This window comes from Callionymus lyra, chromosome 16 (genome assembly GCF_982586985.1).
Source record: "Callionymus lyra chromosome 16, fCalLyr1.hap1.1, whole genome shotgun sequence".
NCBI lineage: Eukaryota > Metazoa > Chordata > Actinopteri > Syngnathiformes > Callionymidae > Callionymus > Callionymus lyra.
The window spans coordinates 3,632,479-3,645,478 of NC_141833.1; the positions used below are offsets into that span (position 1 = coordinate 3,632,479).

General features: G+C 40.4%; 1 protein-coding gene across 1 annotated transcript; it reads right to left on the reverse strand.

The window, feature by feature from the left end:
- Positions 1 to 428: 428 nt before the first annotated feature.
- On the reverse strand, positions 429 to 7,189 carry LOC148063245 (cysteine/serine-rich nuclear protein 1-like). The gene is made up of 5 exons (XM_087811074.1): positions 7,067 to 7,189; positions 4,475 to 4,699; positions 2,149 to 2,411; positions 1,789 to 2,085; positions 429 to 1,638 (listed from the first exon to the last, which is right to left on the reverse strand). The coding sequence occupies exons 2-5, from the start codon at positions 4,671 to 4,673 to the stop codon at positions 838 to 840; spliced, it is 1,560 nt and encodes a 519-aa protein (XP_087667200.1). The 5' UTR covers positions 4,674 to 4,699; positions 7,067 to 7,189; the 3' UTR covers positions 429 to 837.
- Positions 7,190 to 13,000: the final 5,811 nt, after the last annotated feature.

A 13,000-nucleotide genomic window follows, 5' to 3' on the forward strand; every position in this document is an offset into this window, starting at 1 on the left:
GTTTTCTTGTGCAGTATTGGTAGACTGACCTGACACAAAATATGCCATTGCAGTTACAGTTTTCTGACACTAGATGGAGTCCATAATCCATAACGTGATCACTCTTCACGAGTCAGCCGTACAGCTACTGGGTAACAATAGCAGTGACTAGTGGCCAAAATGTAAATTGCACCCATTTTGTGCATCAGTCGCATGGAAACAGGATATTCCCTCCCTGTTTCTTTTAAAATGTTCGTCTTTGATTTCCAAGATATTGCTCATTTCAATGACTTTACTCGGTCTAATATTCTTTTACAATATAAACGTTTGAAAATATTAGAAAACTACTAGACTGACCTCTTGCGACGGTCGTCGGTACAACGTCTAATGAAGAATACAGTATTTCCTCTGATGTCAGTGATTTCGTGTGGCGTAAAAAAAGAAAGTCCTTCACCATTTCAACAGATAATTTAATAAATAAAATATTGATTTTATTTCGTAATCACAGATATAATAACCATAAACAATTCTGAAGCAAAATGATCATCATTAAATACGTTCATACATCCAGCCTGTAACATTAGTTCAGGCTGGACTAAGACACACTTTTATAAAGCACATGAATAAAAAAAAATGGGCCCTTTACCGTTCAGGAATATCACATGTCGCTTACTTTGTAACCAAATACTCTTATAAAATAAATACAAATTAAATATAAAGATCAGTTTTCTGGAGTGGTTGGTTGTACTTGCTCACATATATTTTCTCTTGACAAAGACATGATTCATAAAAAATATATAAGTCATTGATGTGTCTGTTGTGGAAGCAGACGTCATAAAACAGCTGCTTGTGCTCGGGTCAGTCGGAGATGAGCGCCTCCAGCAGGAAGGTGCTGGAGTCGTAGTGTGGCAGGACCACAGAGCTGAACAACTGCAGCTGGTGAACACTGTCGGGAAGTCTAGGAGCTTTGAAGGAGCTGTGCAGTGATCCAGAGGGATAGTCGCTGTCAAAGAACTCCAGATCCGAGTCTGAGGAGAGACACGGATCAATATAGCTGCAGTAGGTGAAGTCCAGGGTGGGGGAGGGGGTGCTGGAGAGACACTCCAGGGACTCGTCTTCGAAGAGGTTCCTCGCCGGGTTTTTATTCTCATCCACGTAACCTGAAGTCCTCCGGTTTTCCTGAAATGTGCCGGGAGAGTCTGAGGTGAGGCTGAGCTGCACGGGCAAGTCTGCTTTGTGGGTCACTGGTCCACAGGCAGGACCTTCTCCTGTCTCAGAGTCGGAGCAGGACGACTCCGACATGTTGCTGCCGCAGCTGTTCTCCTCACTCGGCGACTCCTCCGGGCTGAAAGCGAAAGGTGGCACAGCAGGCATCGTGAGAGGAAGTCCAGACTCCTCCGGGGTGAACCCGTAGGGGCACATTTGGTCTGGTTTATTGTTCACAGGTTTGGTTTCACTCGGTTCTTCTGACAGGACCGGATACTCCGGAGGTCTGGTCTCAACCCCCTGACTTTTGTCCTGGATGGTCCGCTCCAGTTCCAGCCTCATGACGGTGTGGATGTAGTGGGTTCGGACCCGCCTGGCGTCAAACTCAGTGTAACCTTCCGTGTTCCCACAGCTGTCCTTGGTGCAGCCACAGGGGAAGCTGAAGCGGTCCACCTGAGACAATCAGAGGGAGATAGTTTTAGTCTGGATCAGTCGTGGACGATTTAGCCATTGTGTAAATAAAAGCAAGAGCCACCTCCGAGCCACCACAACAAAAAGTCTATTTAAAACTCCAACAGTTGGTTCCCTCTATAGTGGTCTCACCTGACACTTGATGCCAGCCAGGCTGCAGGCGCAGGTCTCGGGCTCGCAGAAGCCCCGGCAGTCACACCCGCAGTCCTCCCTGCTGAGGCGGAGCGCTTGAAGCTGTCTTTTCTCGTCTTTGTCGATGCGCTTCACCCCGGCTTCCAGTAGAACAGCCTGTCGCTGTCTGGACGAGTACGGGTGAAGGGAGCCCCCCCACCTCAGCTCACTAGGAACCACGTCACAACCGTCCTCCGGCAGGTGGTCCACGGTGAGTCTGGCGGCGTCGCTCTGACCGATGGCACCGCTGCTGATCAGCTACAACACAACAGTCGTACGTTTAAAAATGCTGCCTTTCATTTATTAAATCTCTGCGCTCACTTTTTGCTTAAAAGCTTCCAGACGTTCCTCCTGAGCTCTCGCTCGCAGCTTCTGGGCGCGCCGGTGCTGTCGCTCCTCAGCGTGCTCTGCCACGGTGAACCTCTGGAGGGCGCAGTGCCGAGGCGCCATGCCCAGGCTGCTGCCACCGCGACTGGGAACACTGCTGTAGCCCTGGCAACGTGGGAAGCTGAAGACTGACACCAGGTCAAAGTGCACGTTGCTGCGGCGAACCGTCGGCCGCGGCCTCCTCACGATGGAGCGAACTGTGGACCAGAGAGGAAAGAAGCTGTCAGAGTGACTGGAGGGGCTGAGACACGGGGTCAACATGGCGCTTGAGTCATCCAAACAGCTGCAGTGTGAGGAAGCTACTGTCTATATATTTTGTTGGAACAATAGAAAGTGTAAATAATAATCTAATCCAGACATGAAAGTAAGTAAGTCATGGCAATGTTCGGCCCCTGGGGTCACATGTGGCCCTCTGACTGTATTAACGTGGCCCTCATGAGGTCTAAGTTTGTGTAGAAATTAACAATTTATGTTGTAATTACTAATTTTATTAACTCTGAATAGTTTTTTTTTTGTATTTAGAACTTTTGTCCTGCGCTTTTGTCATTTATGTCAGTATTTATTGGCCCTTAAAAATATGTCGATATGTAAAATAAACTCTTAATTTAAGCATATAAAGCTTGATTTGTATTACTTGTTTATACAGGTTTACTTTAGAATGGCATTGCAAATGAAAGACATGAGTCCGTCATTATCAGACTATCATTAACAGCATCACTAGCTAATATAAAGTTAGCTAAACTGTTTGGTAAAGAAATAGTTTGGTAAAGAAATAATATCCCAGGTGACCTAAAATTGTTAACTTTATAATCTAGTTGTGTTGTTCGTGTTCAGTCCCCAAATTAACAAAAAAAAAAAATCTTGATCCCAAAACAACATCTCTCTTTAAAATCAAAGTTCAAACGTATCAAACCAATTTGAATTAGCATCAATTTATTACCTCTAGCCTGTATGGATTTTACATTTGTTCGTGTTATACTATTTATGAATATAATAAAAAAGGTATTAATGTATGTATTTTTGTATCAAACAAACAATGCGATCTTAAGCTTGTTTTTAGTACTTTTACTTTGCTTGATGGACCTTCACAACAGCAACTGTACACAATTCAGCAAGGAAATCTATCTAATTGATTTATTTAATTGAATTATTTAAACAATGTTTCTTCATTCTTCCACTAGATGGAGACAACGCGCTAGGGGTCAAAAGTTGAGCATGCCCAAAAAAGGAGAAATGCCAAACTAGTGAGGGACAACAGGGAGAGGATCCTAGTAAACCAACAGTGGTCTTAGTTGATTAACATTCTTAGCTGTATTTTTGTATGGAGTGGTCGTGAACTCCAGCTCTTTCTCACACTGATCCCCAGTTCTGAGAGCGGGTAAACAAGAGCAGGCAGCTGACCCGGGCCAGGGGCCACGCACCTGCTGGACCTCAGTCACGCCCCCCCCCCCCGCAACAACAACAACACAGTGAAGACAGACTTGTGATATGAAATGTTTAACTCAGTACCTGTTATTCAAATGAAGCAATTGCTAAGGCAAATGAAGTACACAAGGGTGAGATGCTCACTATCTGACCGCGGCCAGGGTTTGCATCATCATATCAGCCAGGCAAAATAGATCTGCCACGGAGAGATAATAGACACTCCTATGACAAGTCGAGGGAGGGAATTTTGGACAGATAAGTCTTCTTAATGAAGAGATGAATAAATGACAATGATGAGAATGAAATAACATAATTTTTTAATAGGTCAACCCTATTTATTCACATTTCCTGGACTGTCTTTCACAGAAATAATGCTTCATCAAACACCAACAATGTGACTTTAAATTAAAGGTTTAGACATTTAAATGCCTTTTGTTTTTTAATATTGGGAGGTAACTGTTATGTATGTTAGGGGTTTGATGAACATGAAAGATGGAGAGAGGGTTAAAGGTTGAGTTGATGAGGTTGATCTGGAGAAAATCAAGATTAAAGTGAGCGTAGCTCTGAAGAGGATGAAGAGCTGAAGGGAAGTCGGGGAGGAAAACCTCCCAGTTGAGTGTTTAACTGAATCTCTTTTTTTTATTGCCCATTAGATGACACTGTTTGTATAATCTTTAATGAACCCTCCCATCATTTGTAAACCAACAGCGCCATCTGCTGAACTCTGAAAATGATATCACTGCTTCATGAAGCTTCATCAGTGCATCACAAACTTTAATCAGGTCACATTTGAGTTATTTATAATGTGGCTCTTTGGGTACATTCTCACACTCACCGGGTACACTGGTGGGTGGAGGTGGACTGTGAGGTGTGAAGTCCTGGTTCTGGTCGGATGGGCTGTTCTCCCCATCTGACTCCCACTCTGAGGTTGCAGGCGAGGAGATGGAGGAGGATGGAGAGGAGGAGGACGAGGAGGAGGAGTAGCAGGGATGATCATCTAGTTCTTCGAACTTCCTCTTCAGGACGCCTCTCATGGTGCCGGTGCTGGTCGACGAACACTCTGCACACAAACACAACATCCATGAAGCTGCAGGCCCACAGATCAATACTGAGAACAGCTCAAGTCTTCTCCGAGCATCCCAGAAATCACTGAATTAATAATGCCGCAATAATGACCATATGTTCCCTCAGAGGCAAACTAACAAACTGCTTTTTTTTTTTTTTTTTTGTGAGTCCGGAATAATGAGACATCTTCCTTGTTCAGAGAGCAGCAGCGTTCCTGGTCAGGCCGGTTCCAAGGTTTGTTCAGGTTCATTTGATTACGACGTTTCCTTCGAACGCACGAGTGTGTGCACGTAAAATGAGATTCCTACGCGTGTCCTCATCCAGCTGAGCACTAGAGAGAAAGAGTAACTCTTTCCTTTCCCCAGCAGAGTAATTAACATTCCAACAATTCTTCACGTCTTTTTTGAGAAGAATATGTAGTTCAACAGCAGCAGGAGAGCAGCTGATGTTCTTGGATGTTAACATTATTGCAAACATGACTTACTTTAGGTTCCTGAAGAGCATTAGAAGATAGTATTCAAATTGAAGTTCATTTGATCAGGTACACTTAAATACATTATATTTTAGTGGACTAAACGTGTACTGAAGTGTAGTAATTTGATCATTCTATTGGATCATTTTAAGTTTACTGAAGTATTCTTTTAAGTATACTCAACTCTTTACTCACTGTGTACTAGGTATACACTCCAAGTATACTAAACGTACACTATTCCCTTTACTAGCAATGTAGTAGTCGGCACTTCTAGTATGCATTTGGTTTGTTAAAGTATATCTGTTGAAAAAAAACTTCAATTATCCACGGTAAACTCGCGGAAAATTGAACTTCATTTAACAGATTCAGGCGCGACAACGAACTGCCAACAACTGGACATACATAACATCTTTTTTTTTGGCATCAAAGGCAAGACATACATGTGCAGCCCTGGTTCTGTGGCCCCTCTATTGCAACTCTAATCAGTTTAATGCGTGTATCTAATAATACCACCTATAGTCTGTTTTCTGCCACCCATCACACACTCCCATAATCCTTTGCACTGTTTACTTCTGGATCACCATAATAATACAGTTGCACAAAGAGAAAAGCATTTCGTAATCGAAGCAAACGGATACTCCATCAATTTTAGTGTAAAATAAGTATACACATAGTACACTTGAAAAAAAAAATGTTTTACCAAGGGATATAAAAAGTAAACTTCAAGTATACTACTTCAATTTGAGTATAAAAAAGGTATGCTCAAAGTATACTAAACAGATGTTTTGCCAAGGGATATCCAATTAAACTTCAAGTTTAATAAATCTATTTAAGTATAAAATAAATATACTCCTACAGCACTTGAATATACTTCTTTTTGCCAAGGGATATCACAAGTAAACTTCAAGTATACTACATCCATTTTAACAGTACACTTGGAAAAAATGTTTTGCCAAGAGATAAAAAACAAAAACTTCAAGTTCAATACATCAAGTATACAATAAATATATACTCCTAGTACCCTTCACAAGTGATATCACAAGTCGAGTATACTTCATACATGTATGTATAAATAAATATAAACTCATTTTACACTTGAATATACTTCTTTTTGCCAAATGTGGACTTGACTTTGTGGATTTTATTAAAGTTTAAAAGGTATTTAACAATAAATATTATAGTGCCAATCTGGTGCGTGGGGGGTGGGTGGGTGGGTGTGTGTTGTGCGCGCGCGCGCGTGCGCGTCTTGTGTACGCGTAAACTTCCTGGATCCATCAACAAATACGAGGTGAAACAGGAGTCACCCTCTTGTGTCATCGAACGTGTTTGCACAGCCAACCTGAGTAAGCAGTTGGTGGTTACAGTTGTCTACTGTTGAGGACGCTTCACGTACATGCATATATATATATATTTATATATTTATATTTATATTTCTTCCACGGATGCATTACTGGCAGCGGAAGTATGTGGCGCTGCACCTCCGCTGACATCCCATCAATTAGTTAAAGGCTCCCAGCCGCGCAGGCACATGCGCGTTCACGTGGAGCTCCAGGAGTGACCACGTCCTACCGGTTTGTAATTATTAATCATAACACTTGTGTGGTTTAAAAAAACAAAAAACAAATAAAAAAGTGAGAGCGAGCTGAGCTGCGAGGCAGCTGACCTCTGACCCTGCGCTGGACACACATGTCATTTACAATGACAACACTGTTCTCGCGTCAAACAAATAACTTTTCTTTACAAAACACTTTCATAGCGATGTAGTTTTCACTGTATTCAAACGGCTCGACCACGACTATTAAAACTATTAAAAAAAACAATATTACAAATATATATTAATAATATTTAACAACCAACAGACTGGACAAGAAGTTGTTTTTAGTTACTCACCAAGACAGTTCGAGAGGCCGCATCTTGATAGTGAAAAAAGTGTAGATTAAAGAAGTGATATGTTCGAGTATTCGCTCATTGTACGCAGCTGTACTGTTGTACTGTTGTACTGCTGTACTGTTGTACTGTAGTATCACTGGAGACAACACAGCCCTGCTCCCGACCAGCCCGAGAGTGCACGCGTGACGACAAGATGCTTCACCCCCCGCGACCAATTTAGGAGTAGCTCGTGTCCCAATTTAACTCTTGTTCTTTATTTAAAATAGAAGTTTGACTCAAAAAAGGCAGTATTTGTCAAATCGTGACTAGACAGCAACTAATAAATCACTAAATTACTAAATACCGTAATGAACGGTAGCTATAGCAAAAAACGTCCATTTGCGTTTATCGACATGCGAGCATAAATATCCACTTCGCTCCACGACATTCTCGTCTTAAATATTTAAAAGTCATAAAATCAAAAATCGCGTTCAAACTAGAAACTAATTTGTCAAAAAAAGAGCAATCCGAAAACCGTCCCCAAAGTGGACGGTTTGCTCTTGGTCGGTGGCTCGTCTCTGACTCGCCCTCGTGTCCTGACGCAGGCGGTGACACACGCAGACGCGGTGACGCGCCTCCTGCCCTCGCATTCCTGCGCGTTGAGTTCACGCTGTTACTACTGCGATCAGGAGGTAAATACAAACGTAAGACTTCAACCCCCGCCGGCTGAAGATCAGCCACCACGACAACTCGACAGTTACAGGGAAAATAAAAGGCGACAATATTCCAACCACGGAACTTCCATCACGTTAGTAACTGTGTCATGGATTCAAGTTTGAACCGTTGACGTCACACTAAACTGATCAAACTTTTAAATAAATAAGACTGTTAAAATAAGCTATTTGATGCATTTGTTAAAAATCAAGTTAATTGTAACTTCATTTTATGTTTGAAACCCATTTTTACAAATACAAATATATACCCCTACAGATATATACACCACAAACTCCCTTGATAATGTATTACATATGTTGTATAATCTTAAGTACATTTTTTATTTATTCAATCATATTTAAAAAATGTTAGATATTACGTCCAATACATTACATTTTGTTTGTTAGGGCTCAAAAGTGTTTGTGAATGTTACCAACTTCAGGATGAGCTTGTTTACTACTTGTTTATAGTACAGAGAGACTTAAGTGCACAAGTGTAGGATATTATTTGATTTCATTTAAATTTAAAGAACATTATAGACAACTTGTTTATTTTTTATGAATAAACACTAATCTGGACTTGAATTTGTATTATTCTTTTTAAGCATCGGACTATTAAGGTGCACCTCACCAACTAAATTAAAACAGAGAAAATCATTTATACAGACCTTATAATGGTGACACCGCCTGTATCCATAGGTGTTGTAACACTGTAACACATAGATGTAAACCCTGAACTGTGCTTTTAATGTTGCAGTAAAGTGACTAGTAAACAAAAAAGTAATGAGTCTACCAGAATATCATTGCCAGGCTTCGGGCCATCTTTTTTAAATTTCTTTTAACCTCTTTCTTCTGCTGCCTATAAAGTCCAACCATCGATTTATTCATTGTGTTTAACCATTGTTGTTTAACAGTGGTTTGTGTCCAGACTTTGATGAATTGCTGCTGGTAATTTGCTGATGAAGCTTCATGAAGCATCATTTTCAGAGCCGACTAGATCACACTCTTTGCTGTATAACCTTTCGCTTTTAGCGACTATTTGATTGGAACCTCCCATTATGTATAAGCTTAGAACTCTAAGAAATATGCCACTGTTTCATGAAGCTTCATCAATCGATCATCATTGCTCTGGGCACTATTTCCTTCCTTGTGCATGATCTTTTCCACCTGCTACAGTGCCTTCTAGAGGCCGTCAATCTATAAAAATCCATAGTTTATCCACATAATTGGTTGGGGTCAAAGCTTGGGGAGAAAAGTAGAGGCTTATAGTTAATATTACGGTTAACACAGTATTAAACTTCCCGGGAAACAACATGTTATTTTACACTTCAATACCATATTCCTGCTTGTAAGACGTCTATCCATATACCAAAAGTAAAGTACTTTTGTAAACTTGTCTAAATTATTTCTACATTATTTAAGTAATTTGGAAGAAGACATGGGATTTGCCTCAACTTTTGTAGCGATAGAACAAAGTACATAATTCCAGGTAAGTACATAAATGATTCCTCGTGATATTAACTGTTATCTCCAAGTTGTACTGGTTCATGCACAGACTTGTCATTAAGCTTCCAGACACATAATTCTGTGGTTTTGTCTTTGTCTGGATTGACATACCAGTCTGCTCATAAACATGATCACAGGCTGTTACTCACTGAAACGAACAGCTCTGGCCAGAATATTGTCGAGAACAAGCGTCTTTAGAGCTAAAACCAAACGTGTTTGATTCTAAAATGCTGGATGTTCAAACACTCTTGAGTGTGTTACACTAGTCTGACCCACATTTGGATCGCTGAGGGATGTGTGTTTGTGTGTGCGTGTATGTGTGTGCGTGTGTGTGTGTGTGTGTGTGCGTTTTCACTTAGTGACAACAGAAAATATTAAGATGACTGCAATCTAGTGTGATGCACATGATCAATACGAGGGAGACTTCATGTCTATTTATAGTCCACTCGTGCTGCTGGGACTAAAATAGAAATGAGGAATAGAGTCGTAGTTACACTTCCCTCATATTTTCTGCATGTATGTCACGTCCTCAAATCGTTGGTAGAAGAAGATCCAGAAGTATTTGGGACATAGCCGCCACTCTAGAGAGAGAGCTGAGTCAAAAAGTCAATATTTACAGTTCTTGCGTTCGTACAGTAAATACACAGCAGCTTTATTAACTCACTTATACTTATTCTATAAAATGTAGAATTTTTTATTGTTTATTTCAAGTTTGTTGGTGTTTTCACTTAATTATTGATCAAAACCTCCAGCCAGGTAACATTGTAACATCATCTTATTACGTGTTCAGCAGCAGCATGAGATGAATTAAACCAAATCTCACATCATCCCATCCCCTCTATTTTCAGCAACAGACGGATGAGCCCCCTCAGAACTGCTCGTCCTGCCACAGGCGGCGAGAGCAACACTTCATTGTGCTTTCAGTCCAGAGTCCAACGTTATGTAATTTATAGTTAACCTACATTTCTGGCAGCCTCTCAGGTTGCTGCTGTTGGGCTGCTGTGGCCCCGTTTCTCCGGCAGGCTGAGCCAGCACTGGCCCAAATACACTGATATGTACTGACAAAGTTTGACGAAGCCTGCGGCGTGTTCATTCTTCCGTGCTCCGTCGCAGGGATTCATCCTCTCTCGGGCCAAAAGCATGGATCGGCATCGGTCCGGGTCGGTCCGTTCAGGTGCTGGTGAGAAAACGGTCTGATGTGTTCTTCTGACTCATCACCATGGAAACATCTCAAGTACACATGAGTTGGCACCTTTTTTTTTTCTTTTTTTTATACCTCTGAGCCTCTGATGTCATATTTTGACAGTCGCCATGGTCGCGAGGGCAAATATAGCCCGACGGTTTCTATTTTGGAGAACAGAAAGAGTATGAATCACCATGTTTCCTTCAGCTGCAGGAGCAGGACTATTATCATCCAGATTATCGTCATCTACACAGTCATTCATACTATAAATGGCACAAAAATAGACAGATTCATACACATACCTGACTCGTTCAGTACATTCATTGTAAGTTCCAAATAATAAATCTATTGGAATCACCATAAAACCAACTCATATTCTCTTTCTAAATGTTTTTTTTTTTTAAACTTTTATTTATCCAAATCAGGACCTATCAGACCATGTTTAAAATAACCAACCCTAACCATATATCCCTCTGTATTGTACTTGATGATCCTGGTGATCGACTGGTGAAGCTTCATGATACTGTGTCATTCATTTCTAAAATTGTGCTTTTCACTTAAAAATGATGCTAGATTTAAAAAGGTTCCTAAAAGCTGAAAATTTTACCGCAAACAGTGCCATCTAGTGGTCTGTGAAAAGAGGGAAAATGCTTCATGAAGCCTCATCAACCCATCTCAACGATTACTGACGATCAAGTGAAGCTGTGTAAATATAAAACATTGAGCAACAAATGGATCTCCAGAGTAGTTACCAACCATAGTGGTACATATTACATGAGATAAAACTCAAAAATAACATCTGGATCGACAAATTCTTTTAAATAAATAAATCTAAAATAATTAATATATATGTTTTGATATAATCTGGCAAGTCCAAAACAATTTCAAATAGACAATAACAACACATTTATATTTATAATTTATATATTTTAGTGGTTCTATTTTTATTGTTATTCTATATATTATTATATATACTTCAAGATATAAAATCTATATTATTTTGTTATTGCAATTTGCTTTCCTGTGTGTCACAATTTGAGAAAGGAGAGACAGAGAGTGGGAAGGCAGCCAAGCAGCATCTCAGCATGGGGGGACAATCGGTGTTTTGTGGAGGTTAAAAAGCTTCCAAATGTAAAAAAAAAAAGTGTGTTGTAAAAAATGTTGATGTCTAGACAGGTAGCTAGTTTTCCAGGTTGTGGATAGACACAACCACACACATGCTCACACATGAAGTCAATTAACAATTTACCTTGTGTGTTTTGTGTTCTTGGAGAAAATCCACTGACAACCTGATTATAAATAAATATGGAAAACATATTTAACATGAATGATTAATGTATAAGTGTGTGTAAGCATGTTGTTGCAAACACAAATGAGTGCTGAGGCAACCATATACATTCTCGTGTGTGATTTGAAAAAGGTTGAGTCAGGGCTACATGTTCTTTATTCTTCTGTATCTCACAAAGGTGTTCTAAAATGTATTAGTAGAGAAGAGCTTTGGTTTGACTCATGATGAGTCAGAAAAAGAAAAAAATGTTACTCCCAGCAGGATATAGACATGCCTCAGTATTCAAGAATGATTCACTGGAATGTTCACTGTGGAATCCGAAGGTGTAGAATCTCAGCATGTAAACCACCCCAAAATGATTCATCCGTCAAGAATTGTATTTTAATGTCATTATTATTGATCCATTACATTCAGAACATTTGTAGTAAAGTTTAATATTTGGTATATTAGAAGTCTCTCAGATCTTTCTTGTTTCTGCATTCACACGAGTGACCACAACGTGTGTGTTCCTTTCCCCTCCTGTTGTTGTGTGCAGCTCTGAGCAACAGTGCAGCATTCTATTGGTGTTGTCGGTCACATGTGGCTGCATGTGTGTGTGTGTGTGTGTGTGTGTTGCAGCAGGGGGAAGGCGAAGGAGACCCGTGCTGCTCTCAGCTGTTCAGCCCAGGACTGACTGTTCTCTGTGTGATTGTCCACTCCCTCTCCCTCCCTCCTGTCCCTCTCTGGTCGCCCCACATTTCTACCACTGCAGCTGGAAAAACACACAAAAAACAAGAGCTCAGACTTGCTCGTGGACAGCCCTGTAGATGTGTAAAGGTTTGAGCTCATACTAGGTTTACAACTTCAGCTACAACTGCTACAACTCAGTTACACAAACATTGTTTGTTTTATTTATTCTTAGATTCTTGTCTTATGTTTATTTTGTTCAATACACTTTTTAGCATTTGAGAGTAATGCGCTCAATAGGTCTGCAGGTGGCAGCAAAGAGTCTTGCTCCTGCTTACAGTAGGAATGAACAAATAAGTCCTTCAAAATAATTATGGATCCAGATGGCAGCCCAAAACACCACAACATTCGAATAATATGATTATTGTTTCACTGACAACATTTCTGGAACATTAAATGAAATCTGTCCAAGCATTTTATTCAGTTATTTTTACAGTAAACAAATGATTGACAGATAGACTTTACAACCTCCTCGGCAGCTTTATTGGTGACAATTACCATAAAATGTATTAAAGACAGCACAAAACAAGCTATTTCTA